At 35.9% G+C, this 26,763-nt stretch overlaps 1 protein-coding gene across 1 annotated transcript in view; it reads right to left on the reverse strand.

Moving 5' to 3' along the window:
• WWP1 (WW domain containing E3 ubiquitin protein ligase 1) overlaps nucleotides 1-26,763 on the reverse strand; it is a 107,467-nt gene that overhangs the window by 20,624 nt on the left and 60,080 nt on the right. The window contains exons 9-17 of the mRNA XM_059901670.1: nucleotides 24,475-24,811; nucleotides 15,241-15,336; nucleotides 13,714-13,888; nucleotides 11,775-11,829; nucleotides 11,605-11,689; nucleotides 11,343-11,471; nucleotides 6,725-6,800; nucleotides 6,546-6,617; nucleotides 3,735-3,823 (exon numbers count right to left, since the gene is read on the reverse strand). Of these exons, the coding sequence (XP_059757653.1) occupies nucleotides 3,735-3,823; nucleotides 6,546-6,617; nucleotides 6,725-6,800; nucleotides 11,343-11,471; nucleotides 11,605-11,689; nucleotides 11,775-11,829; nucleotides 13,714-13,888; nucleotides 15,241-15,336; nucleotides 24,475-24,811 (1,114 nt within the window). The remainder of the gene's footprint in view (nucleotides 1-3,734; nucleotides 3,824-6,545; nucleotides 6,618-6,724; nucleotides 6,801-11,342; nucleotides 11,472-11,604; nucleotides 11,690-11,774; nucleotides 11,830-13,713; nucleotides 13,889-15,240; nucleotides 15,337-24,474; nucleotides 24,812-26,763) is intronic.

The raw sequence follows: 26,763 nt of genomic DNA on the forward strand, positions 1-26,763 counted from the left end.
GGATCCCACTTTCTCTTTCAAGTCCAGCTTAGATCAATTCCCCTTTAGCAATTTTTTGAAGCAGTTTTCAGTGTATTTCAGTGTCTCAGTCACTGAATACTTTGTGGTAACAACCTCACAACAGTAGTCATTTTTCTGCACTTGACTGGCCCACTTGACCACTACATCCACCAGACTGTAAGCTCGTCAAAAACAAAAGCCATACCTCTATATGTTTTTTATATCTTTAACTCTCATAGGCATCCTACAACCTATATGCAATAGGTTTTAATAAATATTTGCTGGTGATACTGAGATACACAGCACTGCTGCTATGGAACAGTTTTAATTTTTTTTTGCCAATGCATTAAAAATGGAACTAAAATTTTAAAAGATGAAATCTTTAAATGTGATAGGCATTCTCTAACTTACTACCACCTAGTTTGCCTCATTTAAAAAAGTCCAGTATACAAAACCCAACTAGATAAAAGATTAACAATTTATATTACAAAATGAACTCAATTTGCAAATACTCTCTTCAACAGCAATTTCTTCTAATGCAGGGTTCCAAACTCAAATGTCTACAGGTATCAGTAAGTGAGTACAAGGGGCTTCCTTCTCTGCATGGGCTGACATTCTCTACTTAGCCACAACTCCCTATTCCTCATTGTATCCCTGATAAAAGTTATGATCAGTCTTAAGGAAGAATTACTTCCAGGCATATAATCATAGTCATTAGACAACTTGGCAGTGGTGGGCAGGAAGTGAAAAAGAGTGTATGCTACCCTATAGGGGAAGAAGCTACTCTGATTCAGTCAATTGATGCCATGTGAGAAGGTGGGGCAAGTGATTTTAAAGATAAGCCAGAAATCTTGATTCACAGGCAAAATCTAGTGATTTCCTTTAATGTCGTTAAATAATGTAAAAAAATTTAAAATCACAATGGGGGGCCATCACTATGCAGGCTAGATCTGGCCTGGCAGCCTGTTTACAAATGTTTTTCTAAAACTTTTAAAACACAATCTTGGAAACTTACTGAAGGGTAGAGAAGGGAGTCTAAATCAACTGAAAAATGATAAACACCAATTTATAAAACGAAATCCAGTCCCAACATAAGTAGCTGAACCAAGTCGACTTCACACTGTAATGAGGCAGAAGTAAGACATGTACCCAGGGAAGAGGACGGAACAGATCTAGTGAGAATGTGTTTAGACACAAAAACTAGAAATAAAATTCCCAGTTGTTGCAGATCACTTTTAGCAAACAACAGCCCAGAGAAAACTGAGTAAATTCAAAAAAAGAATGACTACAACATGGCATCTAACCTATACTCTAATGGTAAGAAAAAAGAAGGAAAAATTCTAACTAGCAAGAGGCAAAGAGTTCCCTTTTAACATATTCTTCCATATACTCTCAAATGAACTAAAGAGTTACAAGAGGTTGAAAAAATTATTAGACGACAAATGAGCTAGCAGAGCCTATAGAAGAAAACAGTAAAACCACTAACAATGAAAAATCACATTAGAAGCAGCAAAATGTAGGGCAGTACTGCAAACAGTGACATGAGGATAGGCTTCAGAAAAATCAAACAAAATGAAAAAGCACAAAGATAAAAATGATCAGAGAAAAGTTGACAGACATGTAAGACTGACAAAGGAGATTCCACATACCCATGATTGATGTTTCTGAAGAAAAATGGAACAAATGGAACAGAAAAAATATTCAAAGACATAATAGAAGAAAATTTCCCTTAAATTAAGGAAGATCTTAATATGTTTCTAAAAAAAGATATAAAACAACCAACAATGAAATTAATGAACTTCAAAGAAAAGGCCTATGTGGGCACCCAGAGGAAAAAGCTTCCTACAAGGTGCTGGCCTCCCACTTCACAGTGCTTACATTCAATACTAGAAGACAGGAAAACAATGTCTACAGAGTACTGGAGGAACTAGTGTTGTGTGAGAAACTTATATCTAGTGAAGTTGTTGTTTAAATACAAAAGCAACAGAAAACACGTTCTCAAGCATGAAAAACTACAGGAATACATCACCCTTGTGAACTCCTGACTAAACCAAAACCAATACATGAATCAAAATAAAGAATTTGGGAATAAGAAAAACATGGTGTGGAGTAACTGACTGCATTAAAACCATCAAAATATAAAATAAAACCCAAACAGTTAAGGTAAAAAAGGGTTCAGATAAGAATGTGACTGTTATAAAGTCAGACACTGTAAAAATAATACCGTATTTCATTTCTAAGATATACCTTTCTTTTTAATGTCTGAACATTTCTGAAATTGAGACAAATCACAATAGATGTGATATGAATATCCACTGTGACAGGTAGTGTTTCTTTTCTGAAAAAACTTAATAATGTTTTAGATGAGAAAATATGTTAATACAACCAGTTCTGATAATCCCACATATATACCTCCACCAGTTGTACCGAGTCCCATATCTTTTTTAAAAGCCAGCTGTACTAAAATTGTGATTATGTAATTCTGTACACCTGTGAAATATCAGTTCAAAAAGAGAATTGTTTCTATGAAAAGTTTAATACTTTGCAAATATTTAATGCAAGTGTTTTACTAAAAAATAAATTGCTGTCAAATTAGGTTTGGGCAAAGCAACTGAGGGGAAAAAATTAAATAAAAAGGATTGCCCATTCTTATTGCTTCACAAGTGCCTGTTAACAATATACTTAGTGAATGTGGAAAACTTTATTCTCAAAAGGACTCAAACTGGATTAAAAACACAAACATAAAACCAGCATAAACTGATATAATAGCAAAGAATAAGAAACAACCTTATGGATGCTGATCCATTAATTATGCTATCTCCAGTCAACGGAGTACTGTGCAACCATTACTATTAGCTCTATATGTGATATGGAAAGATGTCTATGATATACAAAATAACAAAATCAAGCTGCTATATTGTGCATACTGTATGATCAATTCTGTTTAAAAAAACAGCAAATATGTATGACATCACACATATATTCAAATTTATATACAGTTGACCCTTGAAAAACATGCTTTGAACTTTGTAGGTCCCCTTATATGTGGATTGTTTTCAATAAACATAGTACCTGTATTTTCATTTTACAAATCTTTAAATTAACTAAGTGTGGGGAAAAGTTTGTGTTCAATTAGAGATAACAGTGTGTGGAATCAAAAGAACTAGGGTTTGAGTCCAGATTCTATCCAAACTGCTTCAGCTTCCTGCCCTTGGGTGAGTCACTTATCAATTCCTTTGTTTTGTTTTGTTTTTAATTGAAATATAGTTGATTTACAATATTGTGTTAGCTTAAGGTGTACAGCAAAGTGATTCAGTTATATTTTTTTCAGACTATATTCCATTATAGGTTTGTACAAGATACTGAATATAATTTCCTGTGCTATACAGTAAATCCTTGTTGCATATCTATTTTATGTATAGTAGTTTGTATCTATTAATCCCATACTCCTTTGTTTCTGAAGCAGAGACAGCAGTACGCAGATTTTTGACAATGTAGGGGTCGGCATCCCTAACCCCCATGTTTTCAAGGGTCAACCAAATAGGCAGAGAAAATGTACAGGGTAACCAACATAATAATAATAATGGTTACTGCTAGACTTATGTGAATATTTCAATTTTTGTTTTTAAAAATAATTTTGCATTGCTGTTGAAAAAATGTATCATTTCAAGAATATATCCACTGCACACAATGGAGATACACTTATTTCAAAGCAGATATGTTTTTTATTTTACCTTGCTAGACCACCATAATCAAGTCCTTCTTCTCCTCTAAATATTACATATAATCGCCTCCTCAAGTCATAGGGTTTTAATGCCATAATCTAATTAAAAACAAAAACAAGGATATTTAATCACTCATGTATAACACAAGTTTCCTCCAAAACAATTTTATTTAAATTTCATCTGTATTTTCAAAAATTACACATTTCCTTACCTCATACAACAATGCTTTTAACTCAAGAGATAACTGGTTTGTTCGACAAACTAGCAAAGATGTATCTTACTCTCCTAAGCTTTCTCTGATACACTTTCATAAATCTCTTTCCCCTCTTCTGGTATTAAATGGTAGTTCTACTTTGGGTTAGTAGCAAGAGAGGAACAGTTTGACACAGAAAAGTTTTTAAGGTTAGAAAATATTCCCTCCTCTGTCACTCTCCAAATTTTACCAGAATCTTGTAAAAGGTGACTTGTAAATTTTTTTGACTAGCAACACTTAATGAGAAGCAAAAGTTATTGCCCTGGGTCCTACTTATACCACACATTCCATTTCTCAGTAGGAACGGAACTCAGCTATTGTGAAGAATTATTTATAAGATTATAAATTTAAGCATAAAAAAGTATATCTTAAAATAGTATCTGTACCAAATTTTTATAATCCTTAAAGGCTTATACTAAGGTTACTAGTAAATAGGCTTTACTTCTGGATAAAAATGAATTACTTCCCAAAGCCAAGACTGGTCTGGGTTGGGGCATAGCTCACCAGCAGGCCTCCACTTCACAGGAAGTCATTGGCTCAGTCTTGCACAGCACAATTCTCCCCAAGCCAGGGGACAAAGCAAAGTAAAACCTACCATGAATTTAGATGTGCACTTACTTACTAAAACAAAGTTCACACAGAGCTTGGGACTAGCTAAGAATTTATCAACTCAAACCAAAAAAAGTTTTGATAATAAACAGCTATATTAGTATCTTGTCCAAACTCCAACAGCTATTAAAATGAAGCTAGGGTTTGAACATCACTGACTTGAGAGAGTTGTTATTCCATTTTGGCTTGTATACATAAAAGTCCCTATGTACCTGTACACAAAGGGAATTTTAGTTCATCATTGTAATACTTCGGGAGAGGACTGAGAAGAAAAATTCTCGACCTCACCAGAAAAAAAAGAACTGACAATATTTTGACTTTTCATCTTTATTCAGTAGATGATTCAGGAAAGATAGACCTATTACATTCATTTATTCATGCACAGAATGTTTATTAATACCTGCTATGTGCAAGACACTGTTCTAGGTACTGTGCACAGCAGCAGTAAATTTAAGAGTTGTGATCTCTTGGAGCTTCATTCTAGTAAGGGAGATAAACGAAGTGTGTCAGGCAGTGTTAAGTGTTAATAAGAATGAAGTACCATAAATGGCTAGAATGGCACTGTGAGGGAGGTGAGCAGAGAACTGCCATCTTAAATGGAGTGCTCCGACAAGGTCTGAGATCATGACGCTTAAACAGAAACCGAGAGGAGGTGAGAATTAACATTAGGATTATTAGAGGAACATTTAAATGGAATACAGTACCTATAGCAATCTAATTTTAAATAGTTTAGTAGCATTATCATGTCTTTTTTGTTTGAGTTAATAAAGTCTTACAAAAGTAAATAAGTGTCAAAATGTGTCAACTTGTTCCATAAGCTCTTTAAGCTTTCTTTTAGTAATCTAATTCACGGCAGGATGATTTTGTCTCTCAGCCTAGGTACCTGTGCCTGCAAAATGGAGATAATAACAGGAGCTATCTCAAAGGGATGTTGTGAGGATGAAGTAAATGAAATGATAAATCCAAGGTGCCAGTGCTAAGCATATGGCAGTCACTCAATACATGATGGGGTTTATTATGACTATTATTGTAATGGACACTCAGTAAGTGGTAGTCATTGTTACAGTTGTGTTCTGAATGGTTTAAAATTTCTAAGCCCTAACTCCCTTTAGATATACAGAATACAGTGACTCAAGTTGTACAGTCTCTCTCAGTATCCAAGGTACACTGGTTCCAGGACACCCCCACAGTTACCAAAATATAAGGATGCCCAACCTATGCATATCTTCCCATATATTTTAAATCATCTCTAAATTACTTATAATACCTAATACAATATAAACACTACATGAATACAGGCATGCCTTGGAGATATTACAGGTTTGGTTCTAGACCACTGCAATAAAGAGAATATCAAAATAACTCAATCTACAAGAATTTTTTGGTTTCCCAGTGCATATAAAAGTCATGTTTACACTGTATTATAGTCTATTAACTGTGCAATAGCATTTTGTCTAAAAAGACAATGTACATACCTTAATTTAAAAATACTTTATTGTTAAAAAAAATGCTAACTATCATCTGAGCAAGTCATAATCTTTTGGCATTAGTAAATCAAAGACCACTGATCACAGATCACCATAACAAATTAATAGTAATGAAAAAGTGGAATATTTCAAGAAATTATGAAAATGTGACACAGAGACACCAAGTGAGCAAATGCTGTTGGAAAAATGGTGCCAAGAGACCTGCTCAACACAAGGCTGTCATAAACCTTCAATTTGTAAAAAACACAGTACCTGCAAAGCGAAACAAAGTAAAGCACAATAAAACAAGGTATGCCTGAATTTGCTGGCTGCAGAAAATTCAAATTTTGCCTTTCGAAACTTTCTGGAGTCCCCCCCCTTCCATGCCACCCTGGAATATTTTCTATCCACTGTTGGCTGAATCCATGGATGCTGTACCTGCAGATACAGAGGGCTGACTGTACAATTTTATTCTGATAACATCTTTCTTACCTGTTGAAAGGAATCTTCGAACAATGTCTGCCGGGACACATTGATCTTTACATGACTGGGTAGTGCATTAGACTAAAAACAAAAATAATATCGTAATATCATGTAAGTTACAGGACATGTATTGGATAAAGATAAAACTAAATGATTATGAACAGAAGATTTATTTACCACCGTAGTACCTGGCACAAATAACGGAAGTGAGCAAGTTTCCACCTAAAGCTGCGTTCATAAGCAATCTGTGGACCACCTTTAGTTCTAAAGAAAAACAAAAACAAACCATATGTTAATTCATAATAAAGCTAGATATTTAACATTTAGTATGAAATTGGAGTGTACCAGGATCCTACAAATGACCACAGGAAGGTTACTTGTTGGGACAGAAGTAAAGATATATTTAGTGGGCCAACAGAGACTTGAGCAATGAGGACACACAACATACACAAAGAGGGAGATCATGTGTATGGATGGATCTTTTGTAAAGAAAGTTAATTAATGTGCCAAAAGGATGTAACAGCAAACTTAAGAATTGCATGCAAGCAAAAGCATCTTTTGGAAAAAAAATGAAAACATTTATAGAAAAACAAAAACCAATTTGTCATTAGCATAACAAACTAAAGGGTAATAGTAAAAAATATTTTTTTAAGAAGAAGGGGTACAATCCCAGATAACAGAGTGGAGAAGCAGGAACAAAATTAAATATGTTGGTAACTCCAAATAAAACAAAAATGTATAAAACAGTGATAGTATGTGATAGAATTTAAATATTTATGTATATGATACATAGTCATAGTTAGCTTAACAGGAAAGGTTTCCTCATATTTGGAAAACAAATATTAAAAGCCAGTACTATTTGAGACAAAAGTCATAAAACATAAATCGTATTCATCAGTTCATTCAGTCCCATGTAATTAATTCTTATTGATCCTGATCTCTTGTTAGCAGTTTATGAAGCCATCAGGTTTTCCACTAGAATTCTGTAATTTCTTACCCAGTTTGGTGGTATGATTTAAAAGTTATCAGAAACCTGTATTTGTAAAAAAGTCCTTTCTATGAACCTTCTTGAAGATCTTCATTTTTGTAAAAGCATCAGAGTAATATAAATGTCAAAGACTTAAAATGGCATGGTTAAAGACCTGATTACAATGCAACTGACCACGAAATTTGGTTATTTATGCAACATACAACATCTTAAGATAATAACTAAAATTATGACATAACATTATACCAGGACATATCCAATTTTAGGAACTGCATATAATTTCTAGAACATTTATATTAATAACATTTACCCATATAACCTAAGAAGGTTTATCATCACTCATTTGACAATGCTTTCCATGTAATTCAACATACCAAATAAATCTAATTAGTTTAATCTCTCTCTTTGAGATGTTTCAGGGAACTTCTGTAACATCCCAAATTTAGCTAGAGGTCAAAAGAATCCTTTTAGCACATTAAAGCTACCTTTCCATTGGGGGGGAAAAAATGTAAATCCACACAAAAGTGCTTTTGCCTGGCAAAAAAATATTAAAAAATAAATAAATAAAATAGATAATCAACAAGGGTACAGCACAGGGAACTCTACTCAATACTCTGTAATAACCTATATGGGAAAAGAATCTGAAAAAGAATAGATATATGTATATGTATAACTAAATCACTTTGCTGTACACCTGAAAATAACACAAAATTGTAAATCAAATATATCCCAATATAAAATAAAATTTTAAAAAATTTTAAAGAGATATTAAAAAAAACCTGACAGATTTTCAAATAATCCAGCAGTCCTAATAGAGTACTGTAGGGGAAAAAAAATGTTTCAAAGGGTTAATTCTCACTAGCATATTGAGATTTACATTATTATTAGAAAACAAAAATAAACTGACATTAGGATTTGCAGGAATGTAGATTGCGGGGGAGGAAAAAACCAACAGGCATGATACATGTCATCATGTAGGCATGATACCTACAATATAAAAATATAAAACTGAATTTTGTTGTAACACCAGGACTGGCAACAGGAATTGTCTGTGGATGGTATATGTCTGTGGATGGTATATGTTGCTTTTTCTACACTTTTTGGGAGGTCATGGTTTCAACCGCATTTTAGATTTCAACCATATATTAGATTGCAAAAATAAAAAGCTATGTTATTTAAAAAAATGAAAGAAGTTAGTTAAATAAAATACTAAAGTCTACTACTGACTATTTCAAAGAAAACTTCTTGACAACCCTTAAATCCAAGGAGGAGAAAGGCTCTATAGATAGAAGAGACACGAAAGGAAATTCTACCACATCTTAAAACTAATCTGAAATCGAAACAAGTATTACTGGAGAGAGTAAGCAAAGCAAAATTGAGTTCCTAGGAAGAAGTGATATCCGGTCACCCAGTTCAGCTAGTCAGTGAGGGAAGAAGCAGGGTGGGTGGCATGTAGGGATAGGTTCTAGTCACATTGAGAAGGCCTGGGTCTTTTGTCTATTGAGTGATAGCCTAAGAGAGAGGCATAAAGAACTTTCACAGTCTTAGGGAACATTTTGGAATGGATGGAAAATGTTCTCTTTTGTTGTCAGGTTCAAGTGAATTCATTCAACAAATATTTACAAAATGCACAGTATGTACCTGGCACTATTCTAGATAGTGAGAGTATTACTGGTTAATAAAACAGATTAAAATACCTGTTTCTGTGCAGCCTATGTACTAGTGAAGGAGACAGACAAGAAACAGAATGAATAAGTATACTATCAATATATATTTAGTGTTGGAAGGGGATAAATATCTCACTACTCCCACTCCTCAAGAAGGAAGAAAAGGCAGTGTAAAAAAGACAAGGAGTGAAGTGGGGAAGAATTTTTAAATTGTGAAAAGAGTAAACAGAGTAGTGTTCACAGATAAAGCAGTATTTGAGCAAAAACATGGTGGGCATAAGCCATATAGATAATATTGAGGGAAACAGCATACCAAGCAGAGGAAATGAAAGCCCAGATGTGGAAGCCTCAGATGTCTGAGGTACAGCTAAGTGGCCAGGGAAGCTGAAGCAGAGTGAATGAGAAGAAGTATCAGAGATGAGGTTGAAGAGATAATAAGGGGTCAGATGCCATAAGGGCTTGGAGGCCACTATAAGTACTTTGCTTTTCACTCTGATTGAGATGGAAACCACTGAAGGGTTTTCTGCAAAGGAATAACTTTTTACCTAAATTAAAAGAAACAAATTAAAAAGTCTTGCTGCTTTATGGAGAATAGTATTACATGAGGTGTGGGTAGAAAGCAGAGCAATACTTAGAGGCACCACTCCAAGTGAGAGAGCGTGGTAGCTTGGACCAAAGTGGTGGCAGTGGATGTAGCGAGACACAGCTGGTCCTGGATACCTTCTGAAGGTGAGGTAACTGGAATTCTTGATGGACTGTATGTGAGGTAAGAGAGAAAGAGTAGTCAAGGATAAGTCCAAGATTTCTGGCTCAAGCACACCTAAGAGTGGAGTTGCCTTCAACTGAGATGGAAATATCCCAGGTAGAACAAGCCTGATTGATGGCAGTTATCAGGAAAGAGTTATGAACAGAGTTATCAAGTAAGCAGCTGAATATATGAAAGAAAATTTCAAGTGAAAAGTGAAAAGCTAGAGATAACATTTGTGAGTCATCAGCATATAGAAATGTTTTTAAAAGCATGACACTGGATAAGATTCACCAAGAGAATGAGCACGGACAGAAAAGAAAAGAGATCTAAGGACAGAGCTCTGGGTACTTCAATGTTAACAGGCTGAAAAGGAGGACCCCAAAAAACAGAGGAAGAAGTAAGACCAAAAAGGCAGAAGGAAATCATGAAAGTTGAGTCCCTGTACTACTGATACTTTTGCCAGGAGAGAGCAATTTTTGTCAAATCCTCCTTATTGTGTCAAAAGAGAACTGCAAAACAACCCCTCAACTATGTGGAGGTCACTGGTGCCCTTAGTAAGGTCAGGGTCAGTGAAACTTCCTTGTTGTCGGTCTGAGAGAAATTAGAAACAGCAGTATAGAGAGAACTCCTTCAGTTAGTTTTCTTGTAAAGGGTGGCAATAAAAATGAATTTTCACTGAATGGATTTATAAGTTGAAGAGTTATGGCTTTCTACTTTTTCATTTTCAATCTAAGAGAATTAACAGATGATGAGAATAATTCATCAGAGAAAGATGGAAGATAGAAACATGATCACTGATGGAGCAGTTAATTGGAAAAGAGGGGGAAAGATCTAGTGTGTCACCAGAGGGACTGGCCTTTGATAGGAACAATGACAGTTCATCTTTAGAATGAAGAGGGAAGACAGATACTGATAGGTAGATAGATGTAATGGTAGGAATTTGTAAAAAACTTTATGGCTGCTTCTACTTTCTTAGTGATGCAAAGATATCACTGTTAAGAGCGCAGACTCTGCGGACAGACTGCCTCGGTCTGAAACCACTTCCATTACTTGCCGTCATGATTTTGCATAAGTTAGTTATGCTCCCTAAGCCTCAGTTTCTACACTTGGAAAATAACAGCATCTACCTCAAGGAAGTTTTGGAAGATAAAAAGCTAATTTATATAAAGTGCTTAGAAGAATCCTTGGCACATAGTAATCACTAAATATTTGCTATTGTTCTTATTAAGGAATTATGTGCCACAAATCCATTCTGTAATAAAGTAGAGCAAAGGCAGGTATACTAGGGTATTACTTGTGTAGACTTTCTTAACACACAAAGTAAAATTTGTTGCTAAACTTGACGCTAAATTAGAAGTGAAACTTTATATCCTCATTAAACAGCATTTAAGAACTTCACTTACACAGATGACTTCCCATTGCGAGGATCTTTGAATGTTGTTGTTCTTGTATTATGATCAACAAAGTACCTAACGCCTTCCCGGGTATACCTAATTTCCCAGCCTTCTGGCAGGGGTTCTTCATTCTGTAAGCTAAAAGATAAAGTTACAATCACAAGGCGATCATTTTCTAGGTGCTAAAAATGTCTGAATCAAGGTTTACTTGATTCCATCTTCAGACATGTGTAAGATCACTTAAGTAAGGCTGCAGTATATACATACATACCCTTGAGTTCTGGGATCCTCCCACTGGGTTGTTTTTGTGTTATGATTCACAAAGTAAACTCTGTCTGTTGAATCCACTCTTTTTTCTAAAAAACAGAGCGAGCGTAGCATTTAATAACTATTTGCTATATATACATTTCAGATATTTTTACCAACAACATATTAGCTTACCCCAGCCTGGTGGCAAAGGCCCATATGGGTCATTTTCTGCAGCTAACATTGAAGCCTAATTGGAGAAAAGGGTTGGGAGGAGAAATTTAAAAATCAGGTTTTTAATATAAAAGCATAAACTTAAGCACTTGGCAGAATCACATTTTATAGTAATTTTCTAAAAAACACGATAAAGGAATGTGAATATAGTAATTTCAAGACACAAAGACCTAAGAATGTCATGAGTTAAGAGGAGTCAATTAAGTGATAAAATTAATAGTTTTTCTAAAATGATTTAGAAATAATATATCGACATCAGTACTTTAATCTCTTAGCCCTTCCGTAATAGTCCACAGGAGTGAAACGACATGAGAAAAGAGCATATAGAAAATTGTAGTGTTAGGGGGTGTGGGTTGGATCCCTGGTTGGGGAGCTAACCATGCCTCGCCACCAAAAAACCAAAACATAAAACAGAAGCAATATTGTAACAAATTCTTTAAAAATGGAAGAAAAAAAAAAAAAAAGAAAAGAAAATTGTAGTGTTAAAATGAGGTAACATTATTTGTTTAAAAATAAAATAATTATCACAGTTCTCTTTAAAACAAATGCCTATTAATAAATAATATTAAACACCAGTATTATCTTTATACAAATAAACTTTTACCTTAGTATTAATATCTTTTATATATTCATACATACATTAATACGTACACATTATTACAACCCATAAATATATTCAAAAGAAAATATAAACATTTTACCATCAATTTTTAAAGAATGTCAAATATAAAAATCATTACCTGAAAAATCATTTCTTAATGATAAAGTGTATGTATCTTGATAAACATTTTATAACCTTGTAATAGATACTGTTAATTGTACTCAATATTATTTAGATAATAAACCTCAATCTGTCTAAAGATGTTCTGTTATCTGTAGAACACACTTCTGTTACACAACTTGCCTAATTCTGCCCTGTTTCCCCAAGGTTTTCATATATACAACAAAGTCCAACCAAAACAAACACACACAGTACATAATTTGTTTACTATATACAGCTAACGATGGAACCTGACCACAGACTTCTGTATAAGTTGCTGAAGAACCAGCAACTTACAGCACAAGATGCTGTGTAAGCTGAGTTGGCCCACTCTCTCTCTGCCGGCTATAGACAACCAGGAGAGTGGATCAACCTGCAAGTGAGAACTTATTATTTAACCTCCGAAGAAAGTGGAGTTGAATGAGCCATCCTGAGGTAGGATTCTGAAGAGTTAAGTTTCCTTTTTGTATCTTTCCTAATTCCTTTCTACATTTTGGGGTTTCAAGTTGCCTCAAAACATTATCTAGAGATGCCCAGAACTTAAAATTTATATTTTCTACTTCTTGCAAACAAACCTATTTAACAGAAGCCCCCTCCACCCCCAATTCTTGTGGATATTTGCTTATGGCAATAAACAGATCACCAATTGGTCAAATTTTCAGACAGCATTAGATTTTTTTTTGGACAAAACTACCTCCAATCCCAAGAATATATATTTGGTGGGCCAAAACAGATGAAAGCATTTCTGAGAATCTGGGATGGGAATCAGAAGAGCTGGAATATGGCAAGACTGGCCTTAAGTAAAATCAGGAGGTAACTGGTTTTGTTTAAAGCAAACCAAATGATTATAACTAAAAATAGAAGACTGGGAACTGGTAAAGACAAGTTATTTTATTAAGAAATTGCATTTATGAAACTACCACTTAATAAGGACAAAAACCTGATTGTATAGTTATGATAGTAAACTAGAATTTTAAAAAAACTTAAAAGTGCTTATGTATATCAGAAATGCTAATTATTTACTAAAGATCAACTAAAAAACACCTTGTAATCTATAACATTTAAGAAAAATCACCAAGATAGAAAAGGGCAAATGCTTGGAGGAAAAGCTGTATTAACATCTTATAATTTCCTAATTACCGAGTAGAGGTATCGTTGGTTGAACTGCTGCATAGCTCCCTGCAGTTGGTTCCGCTGAGACTGCCACTGTTCAAAATTCCGCACAGATTCCATGGTAGGCCGCTGCCAGGTGGTTGTCCTGGTGTTATGATCCACATAATAAACTCTTCCCCGATCATCAACTCTTCTTTCCCAACTACCAAACATAAAATAAGCAATAGTGAAAATGAAAATAAACAATAATCTCTTACTATAAGAAACTGGAAAGTAGTTAGGTAATACTTCACTCAAACAATTTAAAAATCAAGTCCAAGAGCTAAGTTTAAAAGAATGTAAATACTGATATTCCTCAGAAAAATTATGAACACGTAACTTGCTATCTATTTTAGCTAAACTACCTTCCCATTCTTCCCTATATGATTTCTAAGGGCTGTCTAAAAAAAGAGGCCATAGACTGAACAGTAACAGTATGACTATCCTTTCTCCCTCTTTTTTTGATAAACATTTACTGAGTGTTTACTGTATACCTAGCAATCTGCCTCTATCATTCCTGCTCATGTAAAGGGTTTTAACTCAACTTATATGGCTTTTTAACCTACCTTTCACGGTTACACTGCTGCTGAACTAAAGTGCAGATCGAGGCATGCCGTTCCACCTATCACCATTCCCTGGCATGGCATAAAAATGAACCCATTCACCATTTCAACCTTACCTCCCTTAAGGTCTTTCAAGGGACCCATATGAGAGCCAAATCAATTACTTGCTGGCCCCAAATGTGTCATGTGTTTCATTCTGTCATGACTTTGTTTTAATATCCCCTCAGAACAGAATGCCCTTCTCTACCAGCCAGAATTCTCCCCATCCTCCAGAGTTTAGTTCACCTTAAGCCAATTTGTGTCATTAATTTATATGATTTCAGTATCCTTTCAGCAACCAATCTCACAAAAATAACATAGTTCTTGTCCTGAATTTTCTGGACTTTGAATATGTTTTATATTGGTGGACCCTGAGTTGCATCTGGAAGGACAGTTTGTGAATGGCCTTGAATGACCGCTTAAGAGCATAAACTTTATTTAGTATGTAATAGAAATGCTTTTTCATTTAAAACCCTCTATAACTTTAGTCATAATGTAATACAATTTTACTTGCAGCAATCTTTTAGATAATAATTTTGAATGACACTAATATTTATTACATAAGTGTCATTCAATAGCATAGTTTAGATCCCTATCTATGGAGAACCATACATATAAACTATCCTAAATATGACTTTCATTCCTTAAAAAATAACAAGGACTGAAATTAGATCAAAATTCTGCAACTACTCTCAGTAAACTCATGCCAATGTTTGACAATCTCTTGGAAGCCCTTCAGACTAACTGTAAAAGAGACACAATGTAACAAATCTCATCTACTGAACATTCATTATTCACAAAAGCAAATCAAGGAAACATAACATGTAGAATGAATCATTTTAGGTTGTATTAAATAAACTTTTAAAATTACATGTATAAAACACAACTGAAGATGCATAAGATGCTACATTACCCTGGAGGTAAAGGTTGTGGCCTCTCCCATGTGGTCGTTCTAGTGTTATGATCCACATAATAGGTTCTACCATGAGGATCTTTTCTCTGTTCCCACCTTCAATGAAAAAGCAAAAATAAAAGATAGCAAACTAAGACAATCTGAAAAATGGTTCCTTCTTATAATCCAAAAAATTACAGATAAGTTTTACTTTAAAAGGTCACATATATACATAAAATTGTTTCTTTTCTCAATTATTGTGCTTTTTTTAAAGAAGATATCTTTTTTAAAAAAAATATTTATTTATGTATGTATTTATTTATTTGGTTGCACTGGGTCTTAGTTGCGGCAGGTGGGCTCCTCAGTTGTGGCTTGAGGACTCCTTAGTTGAGGCACATAGGCTCCTTAGTTGTGGCACGCGGGCTCCTTAGTTGTGGCATGTGAACTCTTAGTTGAGACATGCATGTGGGATCTAGTTCCCTGACCAGGGATGGAACTCCGGCCCCCTGCATTGGGAGTGTGGAGTCTTAACCACTGCACCACCAGGGAAGTCCCTATTGTGCCTTTTAAGTTCTTAATTATTCACCTTTCATCAACAGTACTGGCAACTCAGTAAGTACAGTTAGCAGAGGAAGACAGAATAATATGTAAAGTTTTTAAAAGTTACTAATTTACAGAATTCCAAATCATCAGAAAACAGAAATTTAATCAACAGCAGAGGAACTTTCAGCCTAATATCATGCCCAGAGCACAAAATGTCAATGAAGTAATATCCATTTTTGCAATTTAAGAAATAAACATCTAAAAGATTTTAGCAGAAATCTCCTTAAAGTATGTGGTGACACAGCTCCATCAAAATTCTTTCTTCTATCTGCATACAGTGTCTTCTTTTTGTGCACATCTATCCCTCTCTTGTCTTTGGTAAGCCTCTGAGTTTATGGACATCCAATTTTATCTTTTTCTGTTCTATCTCAAAGACACTCAATCTCTTATTTTCCCCACCCTCATTTTCTCCTCTGTGATCCCCGTTTCTTCCTTTCCAGTCTTTCCTTAAAATGGTATAGAAGAAAAAATTTAAACATACACAATAAAAACCTGGTATTTCTGAGTTTAATATTCTTGTTTTCACCTGAAAGTAGAATAAATGGAAAATATTTTCCTTTCTCTTAAACACAAGGATCCAATTTAATTTGACTTCTTTTTGATTAGAGAGGCCTTTAATTTTTAAATTATTTTCCTACACAATGACCATACGTATTAAAGTTATTCCCTAACAAGGTGTATACATACATACATATTTTAAATGGCATGCAAAAAATAATCATTTGTTTAAGCTGCATCTGACAAACATTAGCCAAAACAAGCTTAAATAGTAACCATGAACAATAAAGATGCCCAAGTTCACAACCGATTCAGGATCATATAGATTATTAAAATTATCTATTATGAAACAGTGGTATAAAATCCTACACTGGAACATTCATGCTACCCTGTAACTACAAAAATTTAGATATTCCTCATAAGTATTTTACTAAAAATAATAACCTGAAATTTCAGATTTACTTCATATGTTTTTATATAATAATAAATGTTCATGGAAAGGCAGGATTTAAATATGGAATTTCATTTTAAACACATTTCTGGAATACCTAGGACACATACCAGTGAGTTACTGATTTGTAGGAAAGCTTAACAGCCAAAAACAAATACCTACAAAATATATCAAGTTTCAAGAACTTCCTGATAATGGTACTTTTGCTATTTTTAGGTATTAATTCCTATAATCAGTTCTTGAATTTGTACTGCTATTCTATATCAAAATTTCCTGGTTTCCAACCTTTCTTTACAAATGTTCTTTACTACTTTTAATTTAGCTTTAATTTTTATCAAAATTATATATACTTTCACATACTATTTAATATATATCTCACAGTTATATAATTATGTAACCTTCAGATAGTTTATGAGGCTCATTACAATAAAACAATAGTGCCTACTGTCCCCTAATCTCATTTTCTACTCCCCAAAGGCAACATTTTCAACTGTTTTAGCCAATTCTTTTAGTATTTACCTCTTTTTTCTTATTAACAAGCTTACTACTCTACTAATTTAATTTCAAGTATAATTTATTGATTTCTCACTATGAAAGGTAAAGCTGTCTCTTTCCTGCACAGATGTACGCATATACACTGTAACCTGGACCCTCCTTCCAACTGTTCCAAATACACACATATGCTGTGTCCTTCCCTTATAATTATTATGACTGTGTAAACCCTCCTGACAGCTGGGCTATGAACACACCATGATTTCTTTAACTGCCTCCTTTCCTCCCATTTCCTTATTTTCTTCGTACTTATTAATTTAACTACAAATACTTTTCTAGTTGCATAAATCTCCTCTCAAAATATTCAAGCTCATTGGGTACTTTATCAGTCACACCTGCCATCAAGCTTTCCTTTCATCATCTTGCTGGTAACTCCTTTCACTTGGATCCCACGTCCTTCACTTTTACTTACCTAAATTTGGAGGAACATGCATCCTGGTAGCTTCCTCAGAAAGTAAACTTACATGGGAAGTAAACTTTTGGAAACCTAGGATGTCTGAAATGTATTTATTCTGTGTACACACTAACAGTGAGACTAGATTCAGAATTCTAGGCTGAATATAATTTTCCTCAGCATTTAAGGCATATAGTCTCCTAGCTTCTTGTGTTGATTCTGAAAAGTCTAATGCTGTTCTGATGATTATGAGATTTGCTTTTTTTCCATTTTTTTAAAAATCTCTGGAAATGTTTATGATTTTTTTCTTTGGCCCCAATGTACTAAAATTTTCATAACAAGTTATCTTAATATAGATTTATTTTCACTTATTATCCTGAGTTTTGGTGAGCCCTTTCCATAAGGAAGTTCCTCCTTCTTGTTTGTAAAAGGTGGGTTAGTTTTGGTTATTTTGTTAAATATTTCCTCCTATTTTCTCTTTCTGGAACTTCTCTTATCAGACCTTCTGAACTGGTCCTCTAATTTTTCTATTTTATTTCTTTTACTTTATAAATTTATGTTTGTTCTACTTTCTGGGAAATTCATTTACCTTTATTAGCCACATCTTCCAGTGAATTAGATTTCCAAGAGCTTTTTACAAACCTCATTCTTCCTTAATATGTTACATCTACTCTTGTCCCTCTGAGAATATTAAAATAGTCTGTTTTCTTCAAGAGCATTTTCTAGGTGTTTGTTTTGATCTTTACCCTTCACATTAAAAGGTTTCCCTCAGATGTCTAATGAGTAGGGCACCAAAAAAATTGACCAGGAGCTTTGTGGGTGGGGCTTGTGGATTGTGGAATTAATTGAAGGGCGATATAATGAGGCTATTTTGTTGGCGAACAAACAGATTATCAGTATTTTAGTCTTTGCGGGGGGGTTCCTTCGACAGAAGACACTTCCAGTCTCCTGGGTGGAATAGTAAAATCCTGGTTGTCAGTATTTTGGGATTTGGGTATGAAAGAAGGATGTGGGCTTGGAAATTCACTTATAACTTTATTCAATTATTAACATCATAAAGGTTCACTTATGTCCCCTGGTGTAGTACAGTACCTTGCCCTCAATTGTGCCTGGTGTTCCAAATGCAGAGAACCTCCAGAGAAGAAACCCCTAGGCAAGGTAGCAGTCCTAGCTGCAGGGAGGAAAAGTAGGGATTCATTTCTCAATGTGACTTTCAAACAATCTTGCTGTTTACAGTGCTGTCTTCACAGCCACTTCCAAAGGTATCTGATGCTGCCAATTCCTGGGCCTTCTGGGAGCACCAACGCGTAGACTTGGCTTTTCCCACTGACAGGCCAGAGTTCAGCTCTCTTGGATTTGCAAAGTCAGCTCCACTTAGTCATCCTCCAGATGACTGCAACCTCATGCGCGACACTGCACAAAGGCACCCGGCTAAGCCACTTCCAGATTCCTGAGCCTCAGAAACTGTGTAAGATTATGTTTGTTGTTGTAAATTGCTAAATTTTTAGGGTAATTTGTTACACAGCAATAATTAATACAAAAGGAAATACTATAAACCCATTCAAAAGGATTAAGGTAAACCTACACATTTAGACCAAAAGCTTCACGAAGCTTGGGCCTTGATCTCTATTGCTCATCAGTGTACTAACAGCACATAGCACAGTGTCTGCCACAGAAGAGATGCTTACTAAACATTTATTAGTATTTGGTGAATGTGTGCACCTACTTGTACTGACATGGATATATGACCAAGTTTTAAAAAGCAACTGAAAAACAGTATGTAGAGTGTGATTCCATTTTCTTAAAATAATTCTACAAGTCTTTGCAAAATAGTGATTTACATAGTTTCTCTTTATCCTTTTCACCTACTTTTATCCTTCCTCTCATAGAACCTGTCACTATCTGACATTATTGAGTAGGTTTTTAATGCAAGGCCACTGCTGGTCAGCCTGCTGTAACACAAGCTCCACAGCAGCAGAGTCTTGGGGTCTCCTGCCCCTCTGAACACCCAGTGCCTAGAACAATGACCGAGAGAAGCTCTCAAATATATGCCGCTGGAATAATATTTAGACACCACTCTCTCTGTGGTAAGCTTAAGGGGTACTTTAAAGGTTTCTGTATCATTTAAATGTTTTATTTGGTCATGTCTTAGTTTTGTGATCAGAAACAAATTTTAAATTAGGGGAAAAAATAAATATAACCAAGTATACCATCCATAAAATAGGTTATGAAGCCATTTTCTAGTTTTATCCTTAGTTGCAAATATTTCTAATTTAATATTCAATATTCAGTAAGCACTTAGGTTCCAAGCATAATTCTAGCCACTGGTTCTTAATTTTTCCAAAACAGGGGATCACTTCCAGATTTCAGTGTTTTTGCTCCAAAGAGAATTTATCTTTCTCAAACTAAATTGCTTGCAACACACATCATATTCAGAACTACTTCTGGATATCATCTTTAGAATTTTCTACATTCTATTCACTAGATCAAGGGTAGGCAAACTTCTTCTGTAAAGTGCTAGATAGTAAATATTTTAGGCTTTGTGGGCCAAAAGGAAAAATCAAGAACATTATGTAGGAACTTACATAAGGGCAAAAACTCCTGTCATGCCCCACCCTGTCTTCCTGGGGTAGGGCATCCCAGGCTGTGGACATGCCACGTACCCAGTTGCCCTCTGCTGACAACATTCCTGGGACAAAGAACTCCTGGCCCACATGGGAGGAGCCTGGTCAGTTTCACCACCTGACCCAGTGACTCTAGGATCCCAGTGTGCTTTTCTCTCCTGCCCTGGCAGCCGATCCACGGGGAGGCAACTTGCTGAGTTTTCACTCCCAGAGTAAGAGTCTACCTTTGGGGGCATGACGGTTGCCAAGAATGAGTCCCCAGTGTGTGGGTGGTGACCAGAGCAGGCCTTGGGCAGCAACGAGGAAGGAAGGTGCTGGCAGGGGAAAAAGGCGGTACAGGGATAAAGGGGCGTGGTCTCAGGCTTGGTGTGGGAGACTCACAGTGACAGCCAACTAGAGCTGTACCCGGGGGTCCTATAAAAGTGATGGGCTGGAACTGGCCAGAGACTAGATTATCCCTGCAGTGGAAATTCATGAGTACCCCTCAAATAGTTGCAAATTACCAGGTTGACTGATGAGAACTTCTCAGTAGAATTCTTTAATTTCATGGGGATAAGTGCTAATTTATAACCGCTACACCTCACCTTCAACCATAATACTCTCCCTTCCTAGTATTCAGATGTAGCCTCCCTGTCTCATAAATCTCCAAAACCTACTGCTGAAGAAAGACCTTGTTAAAATAATAATAATAATAAATGTGGAAGAATTTTGTTAAACATATTACAATAAAAATGATAGAATTTAGTTGCTGATTGGATAACTACTGGTTTCAAACTTGGATAATGGGGTAGGTGGTAAGACTTGCCTTCTCATAAACCACGATCAACAGCTGCCCCTCTCTCCTGTACGGCTTGCCAATCTCTCTCCTGGCTCCTGCCCATCAGCAACTGACCACCCTTTAGGTCACTGCCATTTTTTAAAGCAAAAAACTACTCCTCAATACTGTATCTTTTCTTGCTCGCTTCTACCAAACACTCCTCTCTCCCTGTGTGTTCACAGGGAAAAAGTTTTATGCATTAGTTCTCACTCTTTCAAAGAGTTTTCTATCACACTTCCATCCCTTCCATTCACTCCATCACATAGCAGTCTGAATACAGCTCTATTTCCCAGAAATCATTCTGTCAAAGATCAACAATAAATAATCTCTTTGTTGTTAAATTCAATGGGTGCCTTTCAGTTCTTATCTCACTTGAATTTTCAGTAGCTTTCAACCTTGTTAACCATTTCCTCCGAAGCATTTACAAGCCAGGGCCTTTGCCGAATTGCTCACTCACTCAAAATCATTTAATCAAGCACTAATTCACTTATAAATATTTATTGAGTACCTGCTACATGGCAGGCATAGTTTTAGGCACGAGGAATACAGAAATGGACAAAATAAAGCCCCCTTTTCAGTCTAGTGGAGAGAAAACTGACAAAAACACACAAATGTATGTCTCATGGTGATTAAAGTGTTATAAAGAAAAGTAATACAAATAACATCATGCTGATTTAAAGAACGCTACTCAAAAGAGTACATACTGATTCCATTTATGTTAAGTTCTACAACAGGGAAAACGAATCTATAATCTATCGTGGAAAAAAGCTTTTAGGGAGGAACAGTGGTTGCCTCCCTCAAAGTAGGGACAGGGATTGACTGAAAGCTTGAGAGAACTTTCTCAGGTGATGATAATACTCTAGTCTTAATAAAGGTGTGACAACTGAGCATTTGTCAAAACTCATCAAAATGGCACATTTAAGACTCATGCATTTCCTTCTATGTAAACTTTACCAAAAAATCTTTAAGCAAATATTGAATTCTAGTTACCGATATGCAAGCCAAAGTTTCGAGGGGCAAAATGTACTGGTATCTGCAACTCAGTTATCAGGAAATTATATTTAAACATTAGACAAATGGAGAGATGAAGAGATGTGTGATAAAGCAAGCAGAGTAAAATGTCAACTACAGAACCTAGTGGTAGATAGATATATGGGTGTTCACTGTAAAATTCTTTAAATTTTTCTGCGTGTTTATAAATTTTCATAACAGAAGGTTGGGAAAAAATAAGGCAGGGGATGGGGACAGAGGGACCTGATTTGGACAGAGGGAATTGGGAAAGGCCTCTGGAGCAAGGTAACATTTGAGCAGAGACACGCAGATATCTGAGGAATAACACTCCGCACAACAGTCAGAGAACAAGCAAAGGGCTCTCGGTAATAAGACCATGCTTGGCATAACACTCACTCGGGCTGGAATACGATTCCTTCAGAACACTCATGATTCTAGCACCTACGAATGTACTGTGTAGTTAGCCAAGTAAGTTACCCAGGAGCGGACACACGGGAACTAAGAAGATTGTTGAGGAAAGAGGGAAGATGACATGGATTGGAAACTGCTGGCTCAGATGGTCACACAAGCCAAGTGCTGCATAAGCCAGAAGGGTCACCCTTGCCTCCACCCTCTGACTCTACCTCCCACAGCTAATTACCACACCCATCGTAACGTCGCCCCAGGAGACTAGCATCTACCTTAGTGCAGGCTGTTTTTACTTCTCACCTGGATAAGTAGCATCTCAATCTTCTAGGTAACAGCTCACAGAGTAAGAATACACTTTACCTAAATGCCTCTGTTCACCCTAGACTGCTATTTACCTACAGATTTTATACACACAAGCACACATCAGAAAAACAAACTTTCCCAAAACAATGTTTACCTAACACACTTCAGTTTTCCATTCTAGTCCATGTTGACTTACTTTATTATGTTTTCAAATGCTGGTCACAATCTGTTAATAGGCTGCAACTTGCAATTTGAAAATCACTCATCTAGATCCCTACAAAATTCTCCTAATGCAAAGATCACATACGGTGGCTACAGGCACGCTGAAGCATGTACTTGGCCGCACAGAATTAAGTTTATGTACTTACCACTTTAAACAGGAATGTGCCCACTTCTCTCTTTTATGAAACAGCCTAGCTGCTATTCTAGCTTGTCCCTTAACTCCTAATCTGTCTATACCACTCCTAGAATAATTTTACTAAAATGCAAATATGACTGTGGCACTCCCCTGCTTAAAATTCTTTAATGTTTATTCATGGTTTTCAGGAAAAAACTCCCAAACTTTTAGCAGGTGTACAAAATTCTTCAGAGGACTGTTTATTCTTCAGTACTACATAGCTTGCTTCCTCCAACGCTCAACTCAAGCTGTAACAAAATACCATTTCCTGAGTTCAGTTTACTCGTTTATGGATGTTAGAAATCTGAATGTGCAGTTAGCTCCACTGAGAATGAAACCTTTCACCACTTGTGCCTCCATTATTGCTTTGCTAACTCCTACGACTCTTTCAGAAATCCACTCAAGGGTCATCTCTTCCAGAAAGTATTCTTTATCTCAGTATAGCAGGTTACTCCCCACTAACTTCCCTCTACATATGTTCCCTCCCACAGCACCCTAAACTTAGACCTCTAGCTTAGCTTTAATTGAACTGTATAGACAATGACTATTTATTTATCTTTACCCCCCATCAGATCATGAGGTTCTTGACAGTAAGAAGAGCTTCTTACATATCGGTGTCATAATGGCAGACACATGAGACTAAGATAAATGACTAAGTTGCCAAAGATAGAAGACAAAGGGACAATGAGAGATTTTTGAGAGGAAAGGGAAGATACTGTATGGCCAAAAATGCTTGCAGGAAGCAGTGGAGATTTCCAGTAAGTAGATAAAAATAAGCTCAGAGAAAGGTCTGGTCTGGACATATAGATTTAATAGTTAAAATGATGGGAGAGTATAAGATTCAACAGAGGCAGCACATTCAGGAGAAGACCAAAGGCTGAAACCACGATTAGGCAATAGGCAAAATCAGATGAGCCAGTAAAGAGCACTGAGAAAAAACAGCTCAGAAAGTAAGAAAGGGTACGGACACAGTGACAGTGATGAGAAAATGATGGCAATGAGGTAGAGACCTCTAGAGGTGCAGTTTCCACAGCTAGAGAGTAGAAACTCTAACTGCTGTAAGCTGTGCAGGACAGCACTGCATACACCGTACTTTTATCACAGCATTCTCAAACTGTATTGTAGGTATGTTTAAAAACCTGAGCCACTCAACAAGCTTCTTGGAGGCAGAGACCATCAATCATTAATTTAACATACCCCGATGGCAGAGTTTCTGTGTTGGCATTTCCAGACTGCTGCCGGACAGGTTCCGCACAGACGTCTGGCTGTCTTAATTTGGCTGCTTCGAAGGCAGAGCTACTTCCAGAACTGGAGGTAGAAGGATCTAACGTACTTCTAGCTTCAGACCCAAATGCTGCACTGCTGGAAAGAATACATTCATTGTTTTCTGAGGAGGTCGGTATTTCTTGAACTGGAGGATCTTCAACAGTAGTACTAGTGCAATTTGAAGACAAGGCGGTTTCTCCAGATACTATTGCAGTACCCGTGGTGGAAGCATTATCAGTTGGTGCAGATGAGGATGATTCTCCATTAACTGAAAGGGGAAAATTAGTAAGATGATCTATCAAGGAATGACAAAGCAACCAGTTAACTCATCAATTATATTTATTCAGAGCCTAATTTATACTGAGCAACGTATCAGGTACTGACAGAAATAAGACAGACAATACTTTTTGTTGTTCACATTTTAGAGATGAACGTTTAAATAATAAAACTTAAGACTATATATATATATATATATATATATACCAATAACCCTAAGTTAGAGAAAGAGAAACCAACATGAACAAACGTTTTTCCTCCAAAGAATCAATTCTGAATATCTGCATGGGTTATATAAAAACCTTAAAATGACCCCATTCAAGCTCCCTTTCCTATGCAAATGCAGCTAATATCAAAAGAACTCTTGCCGAATATAAAGTGGCATTAATTCTTAAGAAAGTACTACAGGGGACTGCAAAAAGATCCAGGAACTCGTTCTACACTTGCTAAAGAAATAACCCAGCACTGGGATCCAGTGATACAATTTTCTTGATTTTCATTTTAAACGTGATTCATCCATTTCAACCACGTGTCACTATAAAAGTGAGTCAAATTAAAACTGGAAAGAGAATAGATTATTGAACAAAACCTATTAGAAAATCACACATCAAAGTTTTAACTGAAACAGAAAAGGGAGACATAACTAAGAGTAATGGAACGTTCAGGTGGATTTTTAAAGAAAGAGATTTAAATAGTGGGAAGGACAGAAACGAGTACTATTAAAGGAATCAAACAGTAAGCACAAAAAACAACAGAAACACTGAAGTTCTGTACCAACTACAGGGGAGAGTAGCTTTGGGAGAAAAAAAATCAATAACAAAATATAAAAAATAAAATGTTTATAGTGCTACCGGTACTCAACACTGTTAGACAACATGAAGAAAAGAGAATGTGCAGAGAGACTAAATTCTGGGTCTCTTACATGATGTTCAGAATTGATATATGATGGTCAAAGTGAATTTTCTCATTTAATTTTCACTCTTCAACAATGCAGAAATTAATTTCCAAAAAAAGAAAAGATTAGCAATAGTATTTTCAAAGCAAAATAACACTAAATGGGAAAAGAGGAATATTTGACAAAAGACAATCCAGTCCAATAAGAAAGAATCATAAACCCTTATGCATACTAAAACACAGCACATGCTACACAAACTGTTAAAAACAGAGGAAGAAAATTAATTATTAAATAGCACCTTTCAGTTGTTCAAGGCAAAAACTTCTCTCCTACAACAATTCAACTGCAAGTGCTCTCAGCTCTTCTCTCCGTCTACACCACTACCCCTGTCCACCGTTCCTTGTTTTTTACTCTACTGCAATAGCGTCCTAATTGGTCTGCCTGCTTCCTCTCCGGTCCAACTCCAATCCAGTCTCCAAATAGCAGCCAAAGTAATCTTACAAAAGCATACAACAGATGTTTTCACGCCCTAATTAAACATACCCATTACAACCAGAATAAATTCCAAACTCTTTACCACAGCTCATGACAAAGACTCTACACAGTCTACTCCACAGCTACACTTGACTTCTCACAATGGTCTTCTTTCTGTTCCTTGAATAGAACAAACTCCCTCCCATTCAGGGATGTGCACTTGCTGTTCCCACCATCTCAGAATAGCTCCTGACTGGCTGCTTCTTATCACGCAGAGTCCAGACTCAACCACTCCTTCGGAAAGGCAGTGCTGGGGTATCTTACTTAATGCTGCACCTGCCCCACCGTCCCCCCAGGCTACATATTAGACTGTTTTCTCACGTTCTGAAATATTTTATTTGTTTTTATTTCCTTTTCATTGAGTTCAGAATGCAAACACTTTGTCAGACTTGTTCACTTTTGTATTTTCAACAGTTACAACATGCCTGGCATACTAAAACAATAAATGTTAAATAAAGACAAATCACAGAGGAAGAAGTGAACATACCTCTGTCAAAACTAGGCAGATAAAAAGA

The sequence above is a fragment of the Balaenoptera ricei genome, chromosome 17 (genome assembly GCF_028023285.1).
Source record: "Balaenoptera ricei isolate mBalRic1 chromosome 17, mBalRic1.hap2, whole genome shotgun sequence".
NCBI lineage: Eukaryota > Metazoa > Chordata > Mammalia > Artiodactyla > Balaenopteridae > Balaenoptera > Balaenoptera ricei.